The sequence below is a fragment of the Lethenteron reissneri genome, chromosome 58 (assembly GCF_015708825.2).
Source record: "Lethenteron reissneri isolate LAM-NWPU_2019-01 chromosome 58, ASM1570882v1, whole genome shotgun sequence".
In the NCBI taxonomy this organism is placed as follows: domain Eukaryota; kingdom Metazoa; phylum Chordata; class Hyperoartia; order Petromyzontiformes; family Petromyzontidae; genus Lethenteron; species Lethenteron reissneri.
The window spans coordinates 2,403,589-2,429,039 of NC_083836.1; the positions used below are offsets into that span (position 1 = coordinate 2,403,589).

A 25,451-nucleotide genomic window follows, 5' to 3' on the forward strand; every position below is an offset into this window, starting at 1 on the left:
TGAGTTTTTTTATTAATTGTAGCGATGTTGGTGACGTCATTAGATCGGCGGAGAACTTCGCATGCAACCACACGGACGTGACGTCATTTAATCGGAGAGGGAGGGGTCAACATTTACATATTTCCAACCGACGAACGCATTGATTTTTTTTTTACTGAGGTAACATGCTGAGTTTAATTTAGTTTTTATTAATTGTGCTTCGTGCACCACTGCCTGATACACCAGCGGCGTTCACTCCAGTAATTTGTTTAATATTTATTAACCCGGCGGACATGACGTCACTCAAATGGTCATCCCACAAAAAAATCTCTAGCTCCGCCCCCTCCCTCGATGGGCGGGGCTTCTTATATAAGCCGCGGTGACGTCACGGTTGATTGACAGGCGGGGTGCGACAGCGCATCGGACGAGGTGGCCATAGACGAGGTGAGGAGAAAACGATGATGTGGTGATGATGGTGATGGTGGTGAGGAGAAGAAAGCGCTGTGGTGAGGAGAACGAGGCGGCAACGGGGAGCGGGATTGGCAAGCTCTCGGCGCGTTAACGCAGCCGTGAATAGGGCCCATTGTGGCTAAAGCTGCAAGTTTACATTGTATGTGTGTGGTGGGTGAGGGTGAGGGGTTATGGTGAGGGTGTGTTGGTGGCTTAGTGGTGAGCGAAGCTTGTCCCTCTGCCTGCCACTCACCTCACAGCACCTTGGTCTGTCCCGTGCGACCTGCGAGCGGAACCAAATTTGACACTTCGCGTGACGGCCTCCCAAGTGCACCTAGCCTGGCACCAACGCCGTGGTGACGTCACCGCCGGTACTTTTGGGTCGAGGAATTGCGCCGCTGCTGTGGGTGAGGTGGGTGTGTGATGTGTGGGAGTGGTGAGGTGTGTGGTAGTGGTGAGTTGTGTGGGTGATGTGTGGTAGAGTGGTGAGGTGTGTGTGGAGTGGTGAGGGGTGTGTGTGATGTGTGGTAGTGGTGAGGGGTGTGTGTGATGTGTGGTAGTGGTGAGGTGTGTGGGTGATGTGTGGTAGTGGTGAGGTGTGTGTGTGATGTGTGGAGTGGTGAGGGGTGTGTGTGTGTGTGGTAGTGGTGAGGGGTGTGTGTGATGTGTGGTAGTGGTGAGGTGTGTGTGTGATGTGTGGAGTGGTGAGGGGTGTGTGTGTGTGTGGTAGTGGTGAGGGGTGTGTGTGATGTGTGGAGTGGTGAGGGGTGTGTGTGTGTGTGGTAGTGGTGAGGCGTGTGGGTGATGTGTGGTAGTGGTGAGTTTTGTGATGTGTGGTAGTGGTGAGGTGTGTGGGTGATGTGTGGTAGTGGTGAGTTGTGTGGGTGGGTGATGTGTGGTAGTGGTGAGTGGTGAGGTGTGATGTGTGGTAGTGGTGAGTTGTGTGGGTGATGTGTGGTAGTGGTGAGTTGTGTGGGTGGGTGATGTGTGGTAGTGGTGAGTGGTGAGGTGTGTGTGTAATGTGTGGTAGTGGTGAGTTGTGTGGGTGGGTGATGTGTGGTAGTGGTGAGTTGTGTGGGTGGGTGATGTGTGGTAGTGGTGAGGTGTGTGTATGTGGTAGTGGTCAGGCGTGTGGGTGATGTGTGGTAGTGGTGAGGTGTGTGTGTGTGGAGTGGTGAGGTGTGTGTGTGATGTGTGGTAGTGGTGAGGTGTGTGTGGAGTGATGAGGTGTGTGGGTGATGTGTGGTAGTGGTCAGGGGTGAGTGGAGTGGTGAGGTGTGTGGGTGATGTGTGGAGTGGTGAGGTATGTGGGTGATGTGTGGTAGTGGTGAGGTGTGTGTGTAAGGGAGCGGTGATGCAGCGGTTAACGCGCTGCGCTATGAACCCGACGACCCGAGTTAGATTCCCGCTCACGGCCAACACCGGTGAAGATTATCTGAACCGGTCCTGGGCCTCCCCTAGGTCGACTCAGCCTCGAATGAGTACCTGGTGCGGTGTGTAAAACCATCATGACTGGGGAGACAAAGGCGGCCGGGCGTGGTGTTGGCCACCCACCCCCTCGTGTGCCGTGCCGGCCTTCATAGGTGCTCGCTAACAGCACTTGCCCCAATAGTCTGTCAAGGCTATACGGGGGATCTTTGTCTTTGTATCTTTGTATGGGTGTAGGCGTGGTGTGTCTGTTGATGTGTGTATAGTGGTGGTTGTGTATGTGGGTGAGTTTGTGTAGGGAAAGTGGCTGTGTGTGCGTTGGGGTACTGGGCAGTATACGCATACATGGTGGGGGTTTGTATTGTCTAACTTCGTGCGCAACTTTGTGTGTGTATAGGTGTGTGTGTCTAGGTGTTTGTGTGCAGTAGTGTTGGGGTGTGTGTGTTAATGTGATGGTTGTGTAGGCGTGCCTGCTGACAGCTCTTTCCCCAACAACCCCTATGACTTTACGGGGGATCTGTGTGTGTGTCCACTTATTTAAACCCAGCAAACCTGACTTCGAATCCCAGGCGTTGTCATAACCGGTGTATGAACGTGAGTACTGTGGAGACAAAGGCGTCTAGGTGTGGTTTTTGCCAAGGCTGTACAATAATAGATCTTGTGTCTCTGTGCGGGTGTGTAAATATTTCAGTTTGGCGGTACGAGTTGGTGTGTTTGTGTGCAGGTGTGAGTGGATCATCTTGTGATTGTCATTATCTGGTAAATCTGATTGCTACGCAGTGAGCAAAGCCCCAAAACATCACGTGGCCGGCATTACGCATCACTACCAAAGCTGTAACAGATAAAAAGTTGACGTGCCTCTTTTATTAAGCAAGGTTTTTGTTTAAAGTGCTTGGCAATGGGACGGTGGGAGGAAATTCACAAGTGGAGCAGTGGGAGGAAAGATACGGAAAGAAAAGTTGGGTGACCTGCAGTGTGGTGAGTGGGTGGGTGAGTGGTTGAGTGCGTGAGTAGGTGAGTGATTGGGTGAGTGAGTAGGTGAGTGATTGGGTGAGTGAGTAGGTGAGTAGGTGAGTGATTGGGTGAGTGAGTAGGTGAGTGAGTGGGTGAGTGATTGGGTGAGTGATTGGGTGAGTGATTGGGTGAGTGATTGGGTGAGTGATTGGGTGAGTGAGTAGGTAAGTGAGTAGGTGAGTGAGTAGGTGAATGATTTGGTAAGTGAGTAGGTGAGTGAGTAGGTGAGTGAGTAGGTGAGTGATTGGGTGCGTGAGTAGGTGAGTGAGTAGGTGAGTGATTGAGTGAGTGAGAGTGTGTTGTTGTGACCTACAGTGTGGAGGTTGGGCGAGTGGTTGAGCGAGCTGTCTGAATGACGTCGTGAGAATTATTTTATTATGTTTTATTTTTATTATTTCCCTTCTACGTGACTTTACCGAAAGAACCAAGAAGAAGATTGGTAACAATTTAATATTGGCTTATGGGAGAAATGACTCGAGGCAGTGAGATTACACCCGGACTGCTATGCATAATAAGTTAAATATATATTTCTCACTTTAATAATAATACAGTGCAATTGGTATATTCGTGATATTAATTCTCATAGCGCAGGGATATAATCACAAAGGAAGACGCCGGTAGATTTTACAAACACAGTCTTGCGTAGTTTAATAGCAGGGAGCGATGATGATGCTGTTGTGTGCATCCCCATTGTGTCATTTGCAAGTCTTCACTCAATTTTTTTAACATGACTGCCGCCACACGATGGTCTACTCTTTCGAACGACGCCACGGGATCTTTTAACGGCTGCTGTGCGAGAAGCATGCAGTATTAACCAGGGTGGACTGCCAGATTAAGACCGCAATCTTCAGCAAACAAGCGGCGAACGCCACTTTGTCAATCCGCTGCTGGATGAAAACTTTCCCCACTTTGTGTCGGCTCTCAGGGTTGCTTGACCATACTCCACCTCGCTGGTCAGTGTGGGGTTGGCCAATGGAGCGTCGAGGTGGCACCTACAGTGAGGGAAAAAGTATTTGACCCCCCGCTGATTTAGTACGTTTGCCCACTGACAAAGAAATGATCAGTCTATAATTTTAATGGTAGGTTTATTTGAACAGTGAGAGACAGAATAACAACAACAAAATCCAGAAAAACGCATGTCAAAATTTTTACAAATTGATTTGCGTTTTAATGAGGGAAATAAGTATTTGACCCCCTCTCAATCAGAAAGATTTCTGGCTCCCAGGTATCTTTTATACAGGTAACAAGCTGAGATTAGGAGCACTCCCTTTAAGAGTGTGCTCCTAATCTCAGCTCGTTACCTGTATAAAAGACACCTGTTCACAGAAGCAATCAATCAATCAGATTCGAAACTCTCCACCATGGCCAAGACCAATCAGCAGGGGATCAAATACTTGTTTCCCTCACTGTAAACTCCACGAAGGCCCACTGAGCTGTGTAGATATTTTTCAGAAGCGACTTGGCTATCACAAATGATGGCCTCAACGAAGTGGCTTATCGCGCGGAAATTTACAGTTCCAGCCAAATAATCTGAATGCACGTTGCTTCTAAATGTGGAGGGAAAAAAGCGGAGGGCTCGCAGAAAAATCCACGCGACCACGGGGAGAGAGACACGCAAACTCGGACCTGGGACTGAAAGCGTGTTCAGGCATGAGCTCTGTGTGATTGGCATGGTTGGCTACGCACAGTGCGAACGAAGTTCAACATACATACGTAGAACAGTTCCCTAACGGCGAAGATGTTCCAATGTGAAAACTCAACGTTCGTGCGTTTAGCACGGTTGGCTACGTGCGGTGCGAAAGAAGTTTGACAAATACGTTGATACAAACCAGCCACGTCCATCAGAGCCTCGCTGCAAACGTGGAGACACAAACCAAGCTTTTTTTTTACATATTTGCAAATGTGCCAAATGTGTTTTTGCCCTGGCAGCTACAAAGTTGCCTTTCCGTACCGCTAATTAAATACACAAACACATTTCGATTTAAAGCTTTCGTGACTGCAGGGATTCATCTTCTTGGTTCTTTCGGTAAAGTCACGTAGAATGGAAATAATAAAATAATAAAAATGAAACATCATCAAATAATTCTCACGACGTTTCGGCCACGGTAGACAGAGTCTGAGTCATTCAGACTCTGTCTCCTGTACAGACCTGCTCTCCACCTGAGGACGGCTGCTTGCGTTGTGGCCGAAACGTCGTGAGAATTGTATTTTATTATGTTTTATTTTTATTATTTTATTATTTCCATTCCACGTGACTTTACCGAAAGAACCAAGAAGATACACAAACACATGTCGGGACACGTTACAGGACGCCCGTGTATGCAAGGTCCCCCCCCAACTTGTTTATAACACAGGTTTCTTTGGGCAGCCGCCAGGAACGCATTCACAGTTTGCGTGTGTGGCATAAAACCAGCTTGAACAAGGGAAACAGAGCCACTGTACGTTCAGTTATCTCTTGATTATCCACGGCCAGATTATCCCCCCCCACGGAATATTTTTTTTTAAATTCACGGTCGCTGAGCACGGGCCCAAAGTGTCAAGCGACGGTGAATGAAAAAGAACAGCACCGTTAAAATGAACAATTGATATATATTTTTTCGGTTGGGCCCACGTAATGATTTGGCCAAATCTGTGTCGCAAGGCCCCTCCGCTACCCAACACAGTTGATTGTTTTTCGCGACTCGCTCGCTCACCGCTAAGGTGAAAGACCGATTCTCACAACGGGATTCAGTCGTTTAGATTCGACGTTTCACTCGAGACTGCACCGAGCATCTGCAGGGCAAGGCCCAGGAAGTCAGAATAAATGCGAAATTGCTGCCTGGATTTTGGCTGTCTGGATTCAGATTATAATTGTGTGGCCTAAGTCAAACGTCTGTCCACTAACCACGAGTGACTTGCTTACCTTTTCTATACTTTGCACTCCTGACGTTTTCTTGTATTCATCTTCTTGGTTCTTTCGGTAAAGTCACGTAGAATGGAAATGATAAAATAATAAAATAAAACATAATAAAATAATTCTCACGACGTTTCGGCCACAACGCAAGCAGCCGTCCTCAGAAGAAGACCAGGTCTGTCCATTCTACGTGACTTTACCGAAAGAACCAAGAAGATGAATCCCTGCAGTCACGAAAGCTTTAAATCGAAATGTTCTTGTATTGTTTGTCGGTGTAACTTTCTGACACCTCCCTATGTACTCCCCGTGGTCACGTAGATTATGATTAACACTAGAATGCTAGAGATTGTTTTGGACTCGCTTCTTGCAGCGTGCGATAGAGTTACACGCCGTCGAACCCATCGCTTGCGTGATGGCGGGGGGCGGTGATTTGTCTCGTCGCTTCCTGCCCCGTGCGTGTAGCGAAAGTACGAGCTGCACAAAGTGCGAGGGTGAATCGGGGTCCACGTACTCTGAGACCGCCGCTTGCTCTCTGACACCTTGCCGTACTTGATCGTGAATCGTAACATTGTCACTCCCCCCCCCCCCCCCTTCGAACATGTACGTGCCAAGTTTGCATGATCACGGTTGCAAAAGGCAAAGGTTGACTTCGTTTTCTCTTTGAATGGAGCATGGCTATTATTGCTCTTAGTTTTTTTCGGTAAAGTCACGTAGGTAAAAAATGAAATTAAAATTAATAAAAATAAAATAATAACAATCACGACGTTTCGGAGGCAACACAAGTCTCCGTCATCAGGTGGGACCGTCACAGCCAGATTTGCTGTATCAAGTGAGGCAGGGATTCCAAGATGCAAGTTCTTAAATACAAGTTAAGGGGGAGGAGAGTAAATGTGGCTGTGACGGTCCCACCTGATGACGGAGACTTGTGTTGCCTCCGAAACGTCGTGATTTTTATTAATTTATTTTTATGAATTTTAATTTCTTTTTTTACCTACGTGACTTCACCGAAAAAACTAAGAGTATGAATCCTTGCAGTCACGAAAGCTTCAAATCTAGAATCGCGGCTATTATTGCAAGAAGGGACGATGATGGATCTGGGGGGGGGGATGGGATTCTAAAGTGGAGCAGTGCGACGGGGGAAGCCGGAGAGACTAGTGTTGTGATCTGTAGCGTGGTGAGTGGGTTGGTGAGTGGGTGTGGTGGTGGTGGAACACAGCGTGGTGAGCGGGTGGGTGAGTGGGTGTGGTGGTGGTGGAACACAGCGTGGTGAGGTGGGTGGGTGGGTGAGTCGGTAGGTGAACATACCTGTCAACCCCTTATCAGACCAATTCAGACCTTTATAAATATAAATCTCAACATAATAAAATATTTTATTATGTTTTATTATTTTTATTATTTTATTATTTCCATTCTACGTGACTTTACCGAAAGAACCAATAAGATTAATCCCTGCAGTCACGAAAGCTTTAAATCGAAAAATAAATCTCAACGTTTATCCTACAAAGTCGCATCACAAGGGAGAAACGCAAACAAATAGATTTTAAAAAATGATGCACGTATTGAAACGGCTGTACGTCGTATGGACCTGAAAACTCAATTTCCCTGTACATGAATACGGGTAAACCGCATGGGTTGACGGGTACGGGTGAGCGAGTGAGTTTTTCCCACCGACAGTGTTGTGGATGAGACGAAAACGTGATGCGGTCATACTTCCAGCCTCCCACCCCCCCCCCCTTCTACAGAGAGTGTGTTGAGGCGAGTTAAAGTGAGATGATAGGGGGAGAGTTAGGGGATGAGAGTGGAGGGCAGTAGATGGGGCTGAGACGGGAGTGGCAGGCATGGGTCTGTCCATGCACGGCAGAAGGCGCAACCGGGTACCCGATACCCGTACCCTACCCGATACCCGGCTACCCGTACCCGGCCGGGTACGGGTACCCGTTTGCGACCCTGGTGCGGCCGGGTACGGGTAGGCCGTGAGTCACTGGTGAGTCACCGTTTGTCACTCATTTCGGGTAGGGTACGGGTAGGGAACGGCTACCCGTACCCGGCCGGGTACGGGTACCCATTTGCGACCCTGGTGCGGCCGGGTACGGGTAAGGAATCAAAACCCGTTTGCGACCTCTGATGTAGGGCCTTGAAGATGTTCAGTTTGATGTTGAAATTGATCCAGGATTTCACCGAGAGCCATCGGAGCGATGTGAGTGTCGTGGTGACGCGGCCTCTTTAAAGATTTTACTTTACGACAGCGGATAACGGGCAGAGTGAAATAAACATACGGCGAGGCTGTTGCTAGCTTGACCAACACAACATCATGATCGATGACAACAACCATAACACAATGTGAATTCCTTGATGCGGCAGCGTCTAAATGTGTCCGCGTCTCAAGGCGCTGTTAAAAGGACCGCGGTCAAATCGTACGTCTCTTTGTGAGCCTGTGGGTCTCTACTAGTTCCTGGGTCCTCTGGAACAGTCTAAAGGCGAGAGTGAGGCACTGCGTCATAGACGAATCCTCTTGAGCCTGGACTCGTCTATGAGTGTCTCTATGCAGAGTGTGGATTTCCGTGCGGTTCCACATAACAATACTTTGTATATTCGTCTTAAGAGCTGTGTGTGAGCTCTGTGTGGGAGTTCTGTACGAGTTATGTGTTAGTTCTGAATGAGCCGTGTGTGTGGCTTGTGTGCGCGTGGACAAGCCACTTGTTTTGGCTGCTGCTGGCACTTTGAAGCTTTGTTCGCTGCTGATTGAACCGTGCTCCATTCCCTAGCGCTTCTGGAAAAGTACAAGCACGGGTGAGCGAGCCAGACGCAGTTTAGACACACACAGACGCACACACACACACACACTGCTCCCACGCATGCATGCATTACACACACGCACACACACACACTGCTGCCACGCATGCATGCATGTACACACACGCACACACACACACTGCTGCCACGCATGCATGCATGTACACACTCGCACACACCCTGCTCCCACGCATGCATGCATGTACACACACGCACACACACACACTGCTCCCACGCATGCATGCATGTACACACACGCACACACACACACTGCTGCCACGCATGCATGCATGTACACATACGCACCTACACCACTCCCAGGCATGCATGCATGTACACACGCACGCACACATATACACGCACATACATAAAACACACAAAGACAAAGGTCCACTGTGTAGCCTTTACCAGACTGTTGGGGAAAGTGCCCTTAGCGAGAGTACCTTTCGAATGTTGGCACTGCACACGAGAGGCAGTGGTGTAGGTAGAAACCACGCCGGGTCGCCTTTGTCTACCCAGTGCTGACGTTTACACACTGCACACACACACGCACACACGCTCACACACGCTCGCACACACACGCACACACACAACAACCGCCATTCGCCACTAAGTGGCGGTGACGTCGCCATGGCGCTTGTGCCAGGTTAGGTGCGCTTTGAGGCCACGTGGAGTGTCCAAGGTATGCTGGCAGCAGGTCACGGGACAGACCCAGGACTGAGATGACCCCTTGTGCTCCCCACTTTTGCCAACTGAATTTTAGCCCCCCCCCGGCGCTTCGCTCGTTGTTGTGAGCGTCGCTCCGACTGCCTCCCAAATGCCCAGTAACAAAACACTAACTGTTCACTCCTCATCTATCCACCCATCCAGTCTGTGGCTTGCACAAGGCATTTGGTTTCCTGACCTTCACACAGTGAGTTAACCTTAGACGTTCGCCTTTGCTAAGCCCCATGTTGGTGTGGGAGTGCGAGTTTTATTTTGTGGGCATATTGTAAAGATCAGGGAGGGGATGATGATCACGCAATCGGGGTCGCCACCTTTCCTCCATACAAACCCAACCCAGACGGAGTTTCTCAATCCGCCTTGGTCTATGGTCAGCACAGCACAGCAGAGAACTCACGTTCAACACAACACCGGTACCGGATCTCGGCACAAATCAATTCCTGCCGCCCAAAAGCAGTGGACAATTTTCTGACTTCAAACCCAGACAGGTGGCCACCCTATTATGGAACGCCTTTTTGAGTGAATGTGTGTGTGTGTGCGGTATTGTTTTTTTATGACGTGTAAACATTTCCATTCGGGGAGACAAAAGCGGTCGACCGTGGTGCTGGCCACCCACCCCTTCTTGTGCCGTGCCGGCCTTCATAGGTGCTACTCGCTAACAGCACTTGCCCCAACAGTCTGGGGATCTTTGTCTTTGAGTGAGTGAGAGGATGGGTGAATTGAGTTGATGGCTGAGTGAGTGACGGGCTAAGTGAGTGATGAGTGAGTGGGTGGATGAGTAAGTGACTGGATGAGTGAGTGATGAGATTAGTGAGTGACTGATAAGATTAGTGAGTGACTGGGTGGATGTGTAAGTGACTGGATGAGTGAATGAGTGAGTGGATGAGTAAGAGGATGGGTGAGGGAATGATGAAATGAGTGGGTGAGTGGGTGAGTGAGTGAGTGGGTGAACGAGGTTCATATGGGGGTGCATCTTTGTCTATGGTTTATTTTTTTAGGGGGGAGGAAATTGTGGTAAAGATCAAGGCGACGAGCAAATCCCGGCGCCCGTGAGCGACGGGTTTCGCAAAGCAGTCCCGCGGGGCGGTGTGGATTCATTAGCGAGTCGCGGTGCTCTCACCCTGTGCTTGATTAAATTTACGCGCGCCTGTGGAGGACTGTAGACACATTGGCATGTCGTAGGGGGGCCGGTGGTGGTGGCGGTGGTGGCGGCTGTAGCAGTTGTGGCTGTGACAATCGGTGGTGGTGTTGTTGGCATTGGTGGTGGAATTGAGGGTCGTGGAGGCAGTGATATAGTAATGGCAGTGGTGGTGATGGTGGTGGCTTTCAGTTGTGCTCAGTAATAGCACTTGTCCTAACATTCTACGTGGGCTACACGAGGGATTTTTGTCTGTGTGTGTGTTGTACTTGCTGTGTGGGGAGCGGTGGTGTAGCGGTTAGCGCTACGCTGCGCTACGAACCTGGCTACCCGGGTTCAATTCCCGCTCGCGGCCAACACCAGTGACGATTATCTGAACCGGTCCTGGGCCTCCCATAGGTCGACTTAGCCTCAAATGAGTACCTGGTACGATGTGTAAACATCGTGTGTGTGTGGAGTGGTGAGGTGTGTGGGTGATGTGTGGTAGTGGTGAGGTGTATGTGTGTAAGGGAGCGGTGGTGTAGCGGTTAGCGCGCTGCGTATTTGAACCCGGCGACCCGAGTTCAATTCCCGCTCACGGCCAAAACCGGTGACGATTATCTGAACCTGTCCTGGGCCTCCCATAGGTCGACTCAGCCTCAAATGAGTACCTGGTACGATGTGTAAACATCTCCACTAGGGAGACAAAGGCGGCCGGGCGTGGTGTTGGCCACCCAACCGCTCGTGTGTCGTGCCGGCCCTCATATGTGCTCGCTAACAGCACTTGCCCCCAAAAGAAAGTCTGTCAAGGTTATACGGGGGAGCTTTGTTTTTGTACTTGCTGTATACACGCACACCGAAGCGTGATGTCCCATGGGGATCCGGTTTCTACCCAGATCTGCTTTGTTTCCACCACACTCTTCCTTCCCGGATTACGTTCAACCGAAAAAGGCCCATCAATGACAACAATAACACACGAGGCTATAATATTAATAATAACAGCAGCACCAATTTTGTAACAAAAAAAATCGTCGGCGCTATCCTTCTCATGGCGTTGCGAGGCTGTCACGGAGGATGGCGCCACTTTGTTTCGCGGACATGAATCTGCCATTCGAGGGCGATGTTTCTCCGTGGATTCCCAATTGAGTCATTTTCGGTGCGTAGTTTTTCAAATTCGAATCGTGGCGCTGGCAGACAATCGCCTCCTTCTTCTTGGTTCTCTCGGTAAAGTCACGTAGAAGGGAAATAATAAAATAATAAAAATAAAACATAATAAAATAATTCTCACGACGTTTCGGCCACAACGCAAGCAGCCGTCCTCAGGTGAAGAACAGGTCTGTCGGAAAGACAGCCTCATTCAGACGCTGAGGACGGCTGCTTGCGTTGTGGCCGAAACGTCGTGAGAATTATTTTATTATGTTTTATTTTTATTATTTTATTATTTCCCTTCTACGTGACTTTACCGAAAGAACCAAGAAGATGAATCCCTGCAGTCACGAAAGCTTTAAATCGAAATTTAAGTGTACCAACTCTTAAATGTACAACTTTGGTCGTGCTGCTTGTTGCTGGCTGCTTGACGTGTTTGTGCTTCCTTCCGCTACTTGGCGGAGGGACGAGGAGTGTCAGGCGGGGTGGGGAGGGGGGTTGGTGGGTGGGTGGGGGGGATGGTGAATCTACGCTCGTCTCTCACGCTCCCCAGTGAATACCCCGTGTGTGCGTAGCTGTTACATCTCATTTAGCGTCATCCACTCCCCCCCTGACTCCCTCTCGCCGCTATAATTGGGGGCGGGGAGGGGGGGGCATGGCAGTGTTCGTGTTGCTTGTGTTGAGCGCGGCGATTTTTAAATTGCCAGCGCAGCAGCGTTGGTGCCTGGGTGGCCCGGGGGTCGGAAGCGCTGACCCGGAGTGAGATCCCGGCTTCCGATCCAGGTTTTAATATTTTTTTTTATTTTATTTGATCAGGTATGGCCCACTGAGCTGTCTAGTTTCTTTTTCAGAAGCGACCTGGCCACAAACGAGAGCTCACCGAAGTGGCTTATCATGTTGAAATGTGTAGCAGCCAAGTACTCTAAACGCACGTCGATTCTAAATGTGGAGGGGAAAACCGGAGGACCGGGAGAAAAATCCACATGACTTCGGGGAGATAGAGAACATGCAAACTCCAAATATACAGCAGGCTTCAGGCTAGGGATCGAACCCACGACCTCCTGTATGTATAACAGGGTAGTTAACATCTCGCCATGGTAGAGACGCAAGCTCCAAATATACAGCAGGCGTTAGGGTCGGGATCGAACCCACGACCTTCTGTATACCAGGTGAGGTTGTTAACATCTCGCCACGGTAGAGATAGACATGCAAACTCCAAATATACAGCAGGCTTTAGGGTCGGGATCGAACCCACGACCTCCTGCATAACAGGCGAGGTTGCTAACATCTCGCCACCATGGCGCCCCCAGTCGCACAGCCACGGCGATTGCACCGGGGTGTCAAGCGTCGTTAGTTGATGGTCCCTACGAGCAACTGCGTGAGCCGATGGGTCTTTGCGCGAGTGTAGGGGGTCTCTGTGAGTCTGTAGGATCGTACGTGATTAGGCACTGGTGGCCTTGCGGAGTCCTTCAATTCGCTGCATTTAGGAGGATGGTTTCATGGCGGGTGGACTGCTTTGGCACGTTGAGCCGTGATGCTCAGCTTGCACTTTGACTCGGGGCTCGGCACAAGGCAGCCTTCCTCTCCTGTTATGGTGTTGGCGTTGGCGGTGGCGGTGATGGCAGAGGTCGTGGTAGCGGCGGTTATTGTCTTTATACGTCCGTTGCTGTGTCCGCGTGTCCTCGTGTCTGTGTGTCCGTACGTATGTGTGTGGCCATGTGTGATGGTGATCATCATAATCATCACGATAATCGTCATCATCGTCATCTACTATCATCTTGGTCCACATTGTCGTTTTTGTTGGCATCATCACAATCATTGTCATCAGCCTTGAACAACGGGTGCCTTAGCGGCAAGTATCAGACATCACCGTTGGGGAGATAAAGGTGGCCGCGCGTGGTTCTGGCCACACCACCCCCAAGTCCATCCAAAGCGTCCTGCATCGTTGCTCGTGAAGAGCAGTTTCCCCAGGAGTCTGTTGTAGGCCGTGTCAACTCGTGTACCCGTGTACGTGTGTGTGCGTTGCCACGTGTGTGTGTGTGTGCGTGTGCTTCTATGGGGAGCGGTCGTGGAGTGGTTGCCATACTGCGCTACGACCCCGGCAACCTGAGTGCGATTCCTGCTCACAGCTAACAATGTTGGCGAATATCCGAACAGGTCCTGTGCCTCCCCTAAGTCGACTCGGCGCGTTGTGGAAACAATCGCCACTCGGGAGACATGAATGTGGCCGCGTGTGTTGCCGGCTGCCCACCCCGTCGTGTGTGGTGCCGACCTTCACAGGCGCTGGTACTCGCCAACAGCACTTGCCCCGACAGTCTGTTAACGCTACATGAGGGATCTTTGACTGTGTTTCCGTGTGTGTGACCGTGCGCAGACCCCGCCTTCACCGCAGTGCCGGCGTGATGCTCTAGGGGGGACATGAGGAGGGGGCGCTGGTCGGGCGAGTGGGGAATCGGTAGCGGCCGCCCTCACCGAAACCCTCACCGAAACCCTCACCGGCACCGGCAACGTCTCCTCCGCGCCGCGCCGCGGCTACGCCGGGATCTCCTCTCGGTCTCGCCGGCGAGTTGCCGGGCGGCACGACTCGCCGCCGGCTGCTGAAGTTTCGCCGTTTGGTTTGGGTTACCACCAGCAGTGTTTGTACGAAGCTCGCGAATTGATCGCAGCCGTGTTAATTTTCCGTGAGACAAAAAAACCAAACAAACTGTAATCGGTGTTTTATAAACTTGCTGTCCTCAGCGCTAATTGCCAAAATCAGCCGGTCCCCAGCGGGCGTCAGACGGCGCCACCGCCGCTCGCGATTTTATATAACTTGTGACACTTAACACGAGATGGCCTAACCGCGCGTAGCCACTTTATACATGTTCACGATTGGTTTGAGCCTGACCCCAGGCGTGTACGGTTTGCCTCGCTGACACGCGCGGCGTGACGGGTCCCGGTCTCGCTCCCTTATACCACGATGAGCTCTTGACTGAGAACTTTGGGGAGCGGGAGACCCGCGGATACCGTGCGAGGCCCATCACCCGGACATTCCTTTCATCGGTGTTGACGGTTTCAACATCGTCATCGTCAAAAATTTACAGCAGCAAAAGCCACAACCGCAACAAAAGCTCCAACCAGCAACAAGAACAGCAACAATAATCCACAGCAGCAAAACCAACAACAACAACAGCATTAATAGTCCAAAACGGCATCAACCACCTCAGCAGGTACAACAACCACAACAACAACCCACAACATCAGTCATCTACCGGCACAACAACAACAACAACAATTGATCTCGTCAAGGAGCAGCGGCTTTTGGCTGGCCACCAAACAAAGACGGTCACCGCATCGGCCGCTTTCAGACGCGCTTCTGTGGCCGTCTGGAACGCTCTTCCGATATTAGCAATCTACCGGGGGCGATGCACGTTTCACATCATCTCGATTGAATACTCATTTCTGGAGAAATGATTTTCGTGCTTTAGTTTGTTCTACTTCCCCCGGCACCTCCGACCACGTACGCCGCTAAAGAAGCTCAGCGTACGTACACGCACAACCGCAGCGGTGGTAGCGTCAGCGCGCGGCGGCGGCGACGATGGTGGTGCGAGCGTTCCCGCTGTGCAAGCTGGGCCGGCTGCTGCGCTGGCTCAAGCTGCTGCTGTGCCTGGCGCTGCTGTGCCTGGCGCTGGCTCGCTCGCACGACTTCCTCAGCTCGCTGCGGCACAACGTGCTCACGGAGCGCCGCTTCCTTGGCCTGCACCGCTGCCCGGCGTGCTTCGGCACCAGCTGGTGCCGACGCTTCTCGGCGGGGCAGCTCACCTTCCGGGGAGCCGCGCAGTTCCGCCTGCTCGACAGGTTCAACCGGCAGCAGGTGTGGCGGTGGCGGTGACGGTGGTGGTGGTGACTGTAGTGGTGGTGGCGGTGACAGTGGCGGTGGTGGCGGTGACGGTGGTGGTGACGGTGGTGACGGTGGTGGTGGTGGTGGTGAAGGTGGTGATGGTGGTGGTGGTGGCGGTGACGGTGGTGGTGGTGATGGTGGTGGTGGCGGTGACGGTGGTGGTGCTGGCGGTGGTGGTGGCGGTGGTGGTGGCGGTGTTGGTGGCGGTGACGGTGGCGGTGGTGGTGGTGGTGGTGGCGGTGGTGGTGGCGGTGGCGGTGGTTGTGACTGTGGTAGGTCGACACGGCCTCAGATGAGTGCCTGGTGCGGTGTGTAAACATCGCCACAAGGGAGACAAAGGTGGCAGGGGGTGGTGTTGCCAATCCAACCCCTCGTGTGCCGTTTCGGCCTTCATAGGTGCTCGTGGACAGCTCTTGCCCTAACAGTTTGTTAAGGCTACACGAGGGATCTTTGTCTTTGTTTTGGTGATTGTGGTTGTGGTCGGTCGACTCAGCCTCAAATCAGTACCTGGTGCGGTGTGTAAACATCGCCCCTCGGGAGATGAAGGCAGCCAGGTGTGGTGCTGACCACCCACCACCTTGTGTTCCATGCTGGCCTTCATAGGTGCTGCTACTCGCTAACAGCACTTGCACCAACAGTCTGTTCAGGCTATACGGGGGATCTTTGTCTTTGGCGGCAGTGGTGATGATGGTGGCGGTGACGCGATGACCGAACAGCGGTGCGATTTCCACCCGTTGCTTTGTTGAAAATATATATGTAAAGAAAACGTCTTCTTGGTTTTTTCGGTAGAGTCACGTAGAAGGGAAATAATAAAATAATAAAAATAAAACAATAAAATAATATAAATAATATATTTTTTATATATATATTATTTATATGTTTTATTTTTATTACAATAATAAAATAATATAAATAATATTTTTATATATATTATTTTATTATGTTTTATTTTTATTATTTTATTATTTCTCTTCTACGTGACTTTACCGAAAGAACCAAGAAGACGAATCCCTGCAGTCACGAAAGCTTTAAATCGTAAAGAAAACGTGTAAGACTGGCGACGGTGTTGATGGTAACGGTGGAATCTTTCCCACCCTCAAGTGCTGCGTGCTTACACCTTGGCAGCAGCCACAACGACGTTGCTGATGACGACGGTTTTAACGACGATGACGTCAACGACGGACGACGCCGACGGAGCGACGACGACGTTTATCTTCTTCTTGGTTCTTTCGGTAAAGTCGCGTAGAAGGGAAATAATAAAATAATAAAAATTAAACATAATAAAATAATTCTCACGACGTTTCGGCCACAACGCAAGCAGCCGTCCTCAGGTGGAGAACAAGTCTGTCGAGAAGACAGAGTCTGAATGACACACCCCAGGCTTGGAGCGTCTATTTAGTTTGCCCGGTTTGCCACCCCCCTCCGCCGGGCGCCCGCAGGTGTTTGCCGGGCGGCACACGGAGCCGCGGGAAGGCCCGCGCGATGTCACCCTCAAGCGCCTGGGCTCGCCGGCGCAGCTGGCCGAACTGGACCGCGCCCTCTGCCTGCGCGCCACCGGGCGGGCCGCGTGCGACGTGGCCAAGGCCGTCCTGCGCTCCGAGTTCAACCGTCTCAACGGTGAGCGGCCCGGGCGTGGGTACGGGCGGTGCCGGGGGGGGAGCGAGCTAAGGGCGACGCAAGCCTCGCCGTCCGCGCAGTTTGAATTTCCGCGGCGAGTCGACCTTCGTGAGAGTTATCGTGAAGGCCGCGTTACTCGCGGACTCGCGAGAATGCCCGTAGTTTCGCACGGAAACCCGTAGACTCGCCAGAGACCCGCGGGCTCGCAGAGACCAGTAGATCTGTGCAGAAAGCCATAGACTCACGCCGTGCGTACGCGGTGCGGCCGTGTAGGCGACCCCAAGGCCGGCGTGCCACCGGCGCGGCTGCTGACGCCGGCCGTGGTGGAGGGCTGGTCCGACCTGGTGCACTGCCCGTCGCAGCGGCTGCTGGACCGCGTGGTGCGGCGCTACGCGGAAACACGCGACTCGGGCAGCTTCCTGCTCAAGAACCTCAAGGACTCGGAGAAAATCACCCTCCTCCTCACCATCGCGTTCAACCCCGAGCCGCTCGTCATGCAGGTGAGGGAGACGGAGGGAGAGACGGAGGGGGAGACGGAGGGGGAGACGGAGGGGGAGGAGGAGGAGGGGGTGGAGGAGGAGGGGGAGGAGGAGGGGGAGGGGGAGAAGGAGGGGGAGGAGGAGGGGGAGGAGGAGGAGGTGGAGGGGGAGGAGGAGAAGGAGGGAGGGAAGGAGGGGGAGGAAGGGGGGGGGAGGAGGGGGAGGAGGAGGAGGAGGGGGGGAAGGAGGGGGAGGGGGGGGGAGGAGGAGGGGGAGACGGAGGGGGAGGGGGAGGAGGAGGGGGAGGAGGAGGGGGAGGAGGAGGGAGAGGAGAAGGGGGAGGAGGAGGGGGAGGAGGAGGGGGAGACGATGACAGAGTTAATGAGACAGTCACAGACGGGCAGAGAAACCCAGAGAGACGCAATCTATAGACTTGTGGAGCAGACCAGAGTAGAGTGAGATGAGAGGGGAGTGGTAGGAGAGTGTGTGGAGGGGAGTAGGAGAGTGAGCTGAGAGAGGAGAGCGTGGGGATGGTAGTAGAGTGAGAGGCAGGAGAGGGATGTGGGGGAGAGGACGGAGTTGGGGAGGCAGTAGAGGAGAGAATTGCAGGAGTCCTCAATCTCAACCTGTCTTTGTTTCCCCGGTGCTTCTGTCGGTGCATCTGCACTCACACGCACACACGCGACACACGCGCGACGGAAATAACTCGCTCTGCATTCCTCCCCGCCTCATATGCCCGTCCATTGTGTGCGTGCGTGCTTTGTGTGTGCGCGCGCGTGCGTGCGCGTATTGTTATTATCCTCGTGTACTCTGCATTCATGAATTTGGGTCGGTGCTTGTGTTAGCACTCGTGGCTAGTTAGCTAAGGTTATGCTTCGTGGTGGGGCTAATGTTCTTGGCTAGTAAGTAACAGGTAGGGTCAGTGCAAGGGCTCGTGCAAGTGGCTCATTACTTGGGCTTAGGGGCATGGTGCGTGGGGTGGATAATGCGATTAGGGTTGCGGGTTACTACTTCGGGGTCGGCAGGCAGGCAGGCCGAGCGCTCGCCGTCTCTGACCCGTGCCGCCACGGCGTCGCTAAGTAAGCGCTCGCGGTAATTGACTTGTGAGCTTTGGGGCAGCCCTGTGCAGCAGCAGCAGCATCATCATCAGCACCGCCGTCACGACCTGTGTCTCGGTGGAACGCGCTCGCAGCGTGAGCCGTCGGAGCAAAACCTGTCTACGGGCACCACGCATGCACGCACGGGTGCTCGATGACAATTGTTCCTATATTTACCCTGCGCGCTTCTGCGGTGTGACATTGACACTGGGGGTAGCGCCGCGCTTGGCCCTTAGCGCAGTGGCACAGCGAAGGCCAGCGAGGGTTGGTGGATTGCGCCTGTCAGTCTCTCCCCCCCTCTACCCGCGGGCGTCGAGGTCTTGCCAGCCCAGCAATTTCCATCAGCACGGGGATCGAGCGTTGCCCCCCCCCCCCCTCCGCTGTTCCGCTGCGAATTAGGCGGGGTGCGTTGTCGTAGTATCGAAACTTTTAAATTTGTTACGATTATTTTTAATTCTACCAGTTAAGGCCCACTGAGCTATGTAACTTCTTCTTCAGAAGCGACCTGACCACAAACGATAGCTCGCCAAAGTGGCTTGTCACGTGGAAATGTACAGCGGTAGCCAAATGCTCTAAACGCACGTTTCTAAATGTGGAGGGAAAAACCGGAAGACCCGGAGAAAAATTCACGCGACCACGGGGAGAACATGCAAACTCCAAATATACAGCAGCAGGCATCAGGGTCGGGATCGAACCCACAACCTCCTGTATACCTGGCGAGGTAGTTAACATCTCCTAGCCACCGTGATGATGATGAGAGAGAGACACGTAAACTCCAAATATACAGCAGGTGTCAGGGTCGGAATCGAACCCACAACCTCCTGCATACCAGGCGAGGTAGTTAACATCTCCTAGCCACCGTGATGATGATGAGAGAGCGACACGTAAACTCCAAATATACAGCAGGCGTCAGGGTCGGAATCGAACCCACAACCTCCTGCATACCAGGCGAGGTAGTTAACATCTCCTAGCCACCGTGATGATGATGAGAGAGAGACACGTAAACTCCAAATATACAGCAGGCGTTAGGGTCGGAATCGAACCCACAACCTCCTGCATACCAGGCGATGTTGTTAACATCTCCTAGCCACCGTGATGATGATGAGAGAGAGACGCAAACTCCAAATATACAGCAGCAGGCGTCAGGGTCGGGATCGAACCCACAACCTCCTGTATACCAGGCGAGGTAGTTAACATCTCTTAGCCACCGTGGTTAACACACCCACCCGCAGCACTAACCAGGACGGCCTGCCAGATTCGACCCACGAGCCACTCCCAACAACTGCCGAGCATTCGAACGCTCGGCCACTTTGGCATCTATTGGCAAGATAATGAATTGCAATTGGGGGGTGAATGACGGGAGGGGAAGGGGGTTGGGAGGTTGTGCTCACGAGCCAGCTTCATGCTAGCCCTAACCAGAACCATAAACAGACCCCTAACCAGACCCCTAACCAGCCCCTTAACCAGACCTCTAACCAGACCTCTAACCAGAACACTAACCAAAGCCCTAAGCAGACCCCTAACCAACCAGCCAGACATTCCGTGCAACAATAGCCGGGTGGCGTGGTGGGGGTTTCATTCTTAGCGACCTCACGACCTTTGACCCGAGCGGCCGCGTGCTGATGTCGCGATCTCCAGCCGCATGCCTCATCGCCTGTTCCTTAAAATACAAAAACATAAAAAGAACTCGCGAAAGGACACCGCTGAGAATCCTGGCCTCCCATCTGGGTTTCAGCTGCACGACCACAGCAATTAAACCGGCTTCGCAAGTGCGGAAAGTTGATGGTTTCAGCCAGGTCACAAGTGACTTACGTAGAGACCCATAGATGTATGCAGAGACCCACAGACTCACACGGAGAGCTACAGACTCGCACAGAGACCCACAGACTCCTACAGAGACCCATAGACTCACACGGAGAGCCACAGACTCGCACAGAGACCCATAGACTCACACAGAGATCCACAGACTCACACAGAGACCCATAGACTCACACGGAGACCCATAGACTCACACATAGACCCACAAACTCACACAGAGACCCACCGACTCACACAGAGACCCACAGACTCACGCAGAGACCCACAGACTCACACAGAGACCCACAGACTCACACAGAGACTCACAGACTCACACAGACACCCACAGACTCACACAGAGACCCGTAGACTCACACAGAGACTGTGGCGTGCGTGTGTGCGTGTGCTAGAGCTTCCCTCCGGATGAGGGCTGGCCTCTGGCCAAGTACCTGGGTGCGTGTGGGCGGATTGTGGCCGAGAGCTACGTGGGGCCTCCGCTCTCCGACCTCCTGAGCTCGCCCTGGGAGAAACGTGTCGACCTCGCCTGGCAGGCGCGTCACGCACGCACCACCAAAACCACCATCACAACCATCTCCACAACCATCATCATCACCACTACCACCACCGTCAATCATCGCCACCACCATCACAGCTATCACCACCACCATCATAACCATCACCTCCGCCATCATCATCACCACCACCACCACCGTCAATCATCGCCACCATCATAACCATCACCACCGAAACCACCATCATAACCATCTCCACAACCAGCATCATCACCACCACCACCGTCAATCATCGCCACCACCGTCACAGCTATCACCACCACCATCATAACCATCACCACCGAAACCACCATCACAACCATCTCCGCAACCATCATCATCACCACCACCACCACCACCACCGTCAATCATCTCCACCACCATCACAGCTATCACCACCACCATCACAACCATCTCCACAACCAGCATCATCACCACCACCACCGTCAATCATCGCCGTCACCATCACAGCTATCACCACCACCATCATAACCATCACCACAATCATCATCACCACTACCACCACCGTCAATCATCACCACCACCGTCACAGCTATCACCACCACCATCATAACCATCACCACCGCCATCATCATCACCACCACCGTCAATCATCGCCACCATCATAACCATCACCACCGAAACCACCATCATAACCATCTCCACAACCATCATCATCATCACCGTCAATCATCTCCACCACCATCACAGCTATCACCACCACCATCATAACCATCTCCACAACCATCATCATCACCACCACCACCGTCAATCATCGCCACCACCATCACAGCTATCACCACCACCATCATAACCATCACCACTGCCATCAATCAACTCCACCACCATCATATTCATAATCACCGTCATAACCACCGCCACTATCATCCTAACCATCACCACCATCATAACCATCACCACCGTAACCACCTCCGCCACCATTGCCCCGTCCGCCACCACCTCCCGCAGGCCCTGGAGCTGGCGGAGCAGCTGAGCAACAACGACCTGGACTTTGGCCTCTACCTGCTGGACGTGCGAGCCGAGAGCTTCGGCGTGGGCACACGCGACGGGCGGCTCATCCTCACCGAGGCCTCGCGAGTCCTGGTGTCGGACAAGCGCCACATCCGCCAGGGTACGGCCGTGACGTCGCTGGCGATTCGCTTGCAGCAAAACCACGACGTGGAACTCCCTTGCGTGTGTCTGGCGCGCGTGTGTCTACGTGTGTGTGTAAACATTGCCACTGGCGAGACAAAGGTGTCCGGGCGCGGTGCTTTTGATCCCAAATTACATGCGAAATCTGGGAACTCATCTTCTTGGTTCTTTTGGTACAGTCACGTAGAATGGAAATAATAAAATAATAAAAATAAAACATACGTGACTTTACGGAAAGAACCAAGAAGATGAATCCCTGCAGTCACGAAAGCTTTAAATCGAAATCTGGGAACTGTTCATAGACAATTAGACGCACGTCGCAGATTTTTTCGGATTTGTCCAACGGTAATAACGACGGGTCAGACAAGATCTACGGACAAGATCCTTGTGTTAATTCTAGATATTGTAGTTCACAAGATCCTTGTGTTAATTCTAGATATTGTAGTTCACAAGATCCTTGTGTTAATTCTAGATATTGTAGTTCACAACATCCTTGTGTGAATTCTAGATATTGTAGTTCACAAGATCCTTGTGTTAATTCTAGATATTTGTAGTTCACAAGATCCTTGTGTTAATTCTAGATATTGTAGTTCACAAGATCCTTGTGTTAATTCCAGATATTGTAGTTCACAAGCTCCTTGTGTTAATTCTAGATATTGTAGTTCACAAGATCCTTGTGTTAATTCTAGATATTGTAGTTCACAAGATCCTAGTGAACTACAATAGCCCTGCAGTGAGAAATGCCTTCCCGCGTCCAGTTAAGCCTGCTGTTGCAAAACTGGCTCGGACTCAAGGATGGATCTCGAACATCTGCCGGAAACGAACTCGGCTCTGCAGCGCCGTGACGTGGTCACGCTGACCATGTACTTTATTATCCACGCGACACCGCCACCCCCTCACCGCCTCCCCCCATCCCTCACAGAGCGCCCGGCCCAGTTTGACTCCCCATACGAGACAGCGCACCAGGATTGCCGCGACTCCTACGACTGCCTCGCCCTCTCCCCGTCGCGCAAGCACCTCTGCTCGCGCCTCTCTCACGACCACAACCACTACGCCGTGTGCCGCAACCTCCTGGCTCCGCTGTGGGCCGGGGGCACCCGGGGCGGGGCGGCTCTGCTCGGGGGGGCCCCGCGGCCCCTGGCGGGCCGCCTAGAGGCCCTGCTGGCCGAATGCGTGCGGCCCAAGAGGCCCGGCGGGCGGGCCGCGGCAGCCGGAGAGTTGCGAAGATGGCTCGCCGATCTCAACGCCAACTACAGCAAGCTGGCGGCGGCGGCGGGGATTGTGGATGTCAGTGGCGGCACTGAGAGGTAGCGGCTGACTTGGGGGGGGGAACGGGGGGGGCGGCAGGGGGGGGGAGGTCGGTGCGGCCTGACCCGCGACCTGGCCGCTCGCCGCCACCGTGAGTGCCGATGCTGGACGGCGTTTGCCGGACGTGGCGGTAGCGCACGCGGTGAGGGTTGGGTCGGAGCGACGACGGTTTTTTTACTCTCCGCTACCCCCCCTGCTCCGATGAGCATCGTTGAGGCCGGCGCTCATCTGTTTACAGCCCTGCAGAGCCAGCCGCCGGAGACATTCCACATTCTCGTGGCAGGTGGAGGACGGGGGGGGGGGGGGCGAGCGAGTCTACCCGTAGGACGACCGCCATTGACGTCTCCTGCGAAGTGGTGCTTCATTTTCTCGACCGCGTTTCGGAGAGATGATGGGCCGGGACAAGCAAGCCACCCCCCCTCCCCCCACCCCGCCAACCAGGATTCGAACTCGGGGACTTCCGCTCGCTCCGCCGCTGAGCTACCGGGGCCAGAAGACGTGGCCCCCCAGGTGCGGTGAAATATGGTACTTGAAGATTTTTAGTTGTTTTTCTAAACTGTATTCCGCTAAGTTTCCGCAAGCTTCCGAACTCGCCTCACTTCCTCCTCGCTGTCGTCTAACGCACGCTCGGGGCAGTGTTAGCAGTGACCAATTGGGCACTGTACGCGTGGTGTTTGTTCGCGCTATCGCTCTCGTCGCACCGACTGCCCGGTGGTCTCACGGTAGTTTGGCGACGTTTGGTGATCCCAAGCGAGTGATTTTGTGGTGCGATTTTTTTTTTCGAATCGGGCAAAATTTGAACAAACTGAACACACACTCTCTAGGACAGGGGGAGTACATACAAACTGAACACACACACACACTGAACACACACACATACTGAACACACACACACTCTCTAGGACAGGGGGAGTACATACAAACTGAACACACACACACTGAACACACACACATACTGAACACACACACACTCTCTAGGACAGGGGGAGTACATACAAACTGAACACACACTCACTCTCACTAGAACAGGGTGAGTACATACACACTGAACACACACACACACTCTGTAGAACAGGGGGAGTACATACAAACTGAACACACACACACTGAACACACACACACACTGAACACACACACACTGTAGAACAGGGGGAGTACATATAAACTGAACACACACACACACTGAACACACACACGTACTCTGTAGAACAGGGGGAGTACATACAAACTGAACACACACACACACTGAACACACACACACACTGAACACACACACACTCTGTAGAACAGGGGGAGTACATACAAACTGAACACACACACACACTGAACATACACATACACACTGAACACACACACACTCTGTAGAACAGGGGGAGTACATACAAACTGAACACACACACACACTGAACACACACACACACACTAAACACACACACACACTGAACACACACACACTCTGTAGAACAGGGGGAGTACATACACACTGCACACACACACACTCCAGAACAGGGAGGCGACATACACACTGCACACAAAAATAGAGTCCCAGGCAGGGAGTTGAACCCCAGCTATTCCCTGTGAGGCGCGAGCGTGACCACTGCACCGCCACCCTGCTGCCCTGAACGATTGCATCGCTGTCGCCAATGAGATTGCCCCCTGTGGGGTGCGGCCCCCCCCCATCCACTTGAGTTATCTTCTCGTTTCAACGAAACGAACTCTCAAAATTTCGATTTAAAGCTTTCGTGACTGCAGGGATTCATCTTCTTGGTTCTTTTGGTAAAGTCACGTAGAAGGGAAATAATAAAGTAATAAAAATAAAACATATTATTTTATTATGTTTTATTTTTATTACTTTATTATTTCCATTCTACGTGACTTTACCGAAAGAACCAAGAAGATGAACTCTCAAAAGTTTGCGATCCCGGGCGTAGCCGTTAGAGGGCAGAAACCCACCACTTTGTCGCATCCCGTTTGGGGCGAATGGAGATTGTTTCGGCTGACTGTGAAAAGACCAATCGTCCATATCC

General features: G+C 52.5%; 1 protein-coding gene across 2 annotated transcripts; it reads left to right on the forward strand.

The window, feature by feature from the left end:
- Window positions 1-357: 357 nt before the first annotated feature.
- Window positions 358-24,863, forward strand: DIPK2A (divergent protein kinase domain 2A). 2 transcript variants are annotated; one of them, XM_061575472.1, is made up of 7 exons: window positions 358-423; window positions 13,918-15,396; window positions 16,863-17,040; window positions 17,314-17,540; window positions 20,824-20,964; window positions 21,934-22,096; window positions 23,039-24,863. In XM_061575472.1, the coding sequence occupies exons 2-7, from the start codon at window positions 15,121-15,123 to the stop codon at window positions 23,425-23,427; spliced, it is 1,374 nt and encodes a 457-aa protein (XP_061431456.1). In that variant the 5' UTR covers window positions 358-423; window positions 13,918-15,120; the 3' UTR covers window positions 23,428-24,863. The 2 variants fall into 2 exon arrangements, with proteins under 2 accessions (XP_061431456.1, XP_061431455.1); XM_061575471.1 differs by lacking the exon at window positions 358-423 and adding an exon at window positions 434-485.
- Window positions 24,864-25,451: the final 588 nt, after the last annotated feature.

Excerpts from the sequence above, each read along its gene's own strand:
- DIPK2A (XM_061575472.1), top strand. The coding sequence starts at position 15,121 with ATGGTGGTGCGAGCGTTCCCGCTGTGCAAGCTGGGCCGGCTGCTGCGC. Across the intron at positions 17,041-17,313 it reads CGAGTTCAACCGTCTCAACG|GCGACCCCAAGGCCGGCGTG; the intron begins GTGAGCGGCCCG and ends GCGGCCGTGTAG. Across the intron at positions 17,541-20,823 it reads CCGAGCCGCTCGTCATGCAG|AGCTTCCCTCCGGATGAGGG; the intron begins GTGAGGGAGACG and ends TGCGTGTGCTAG.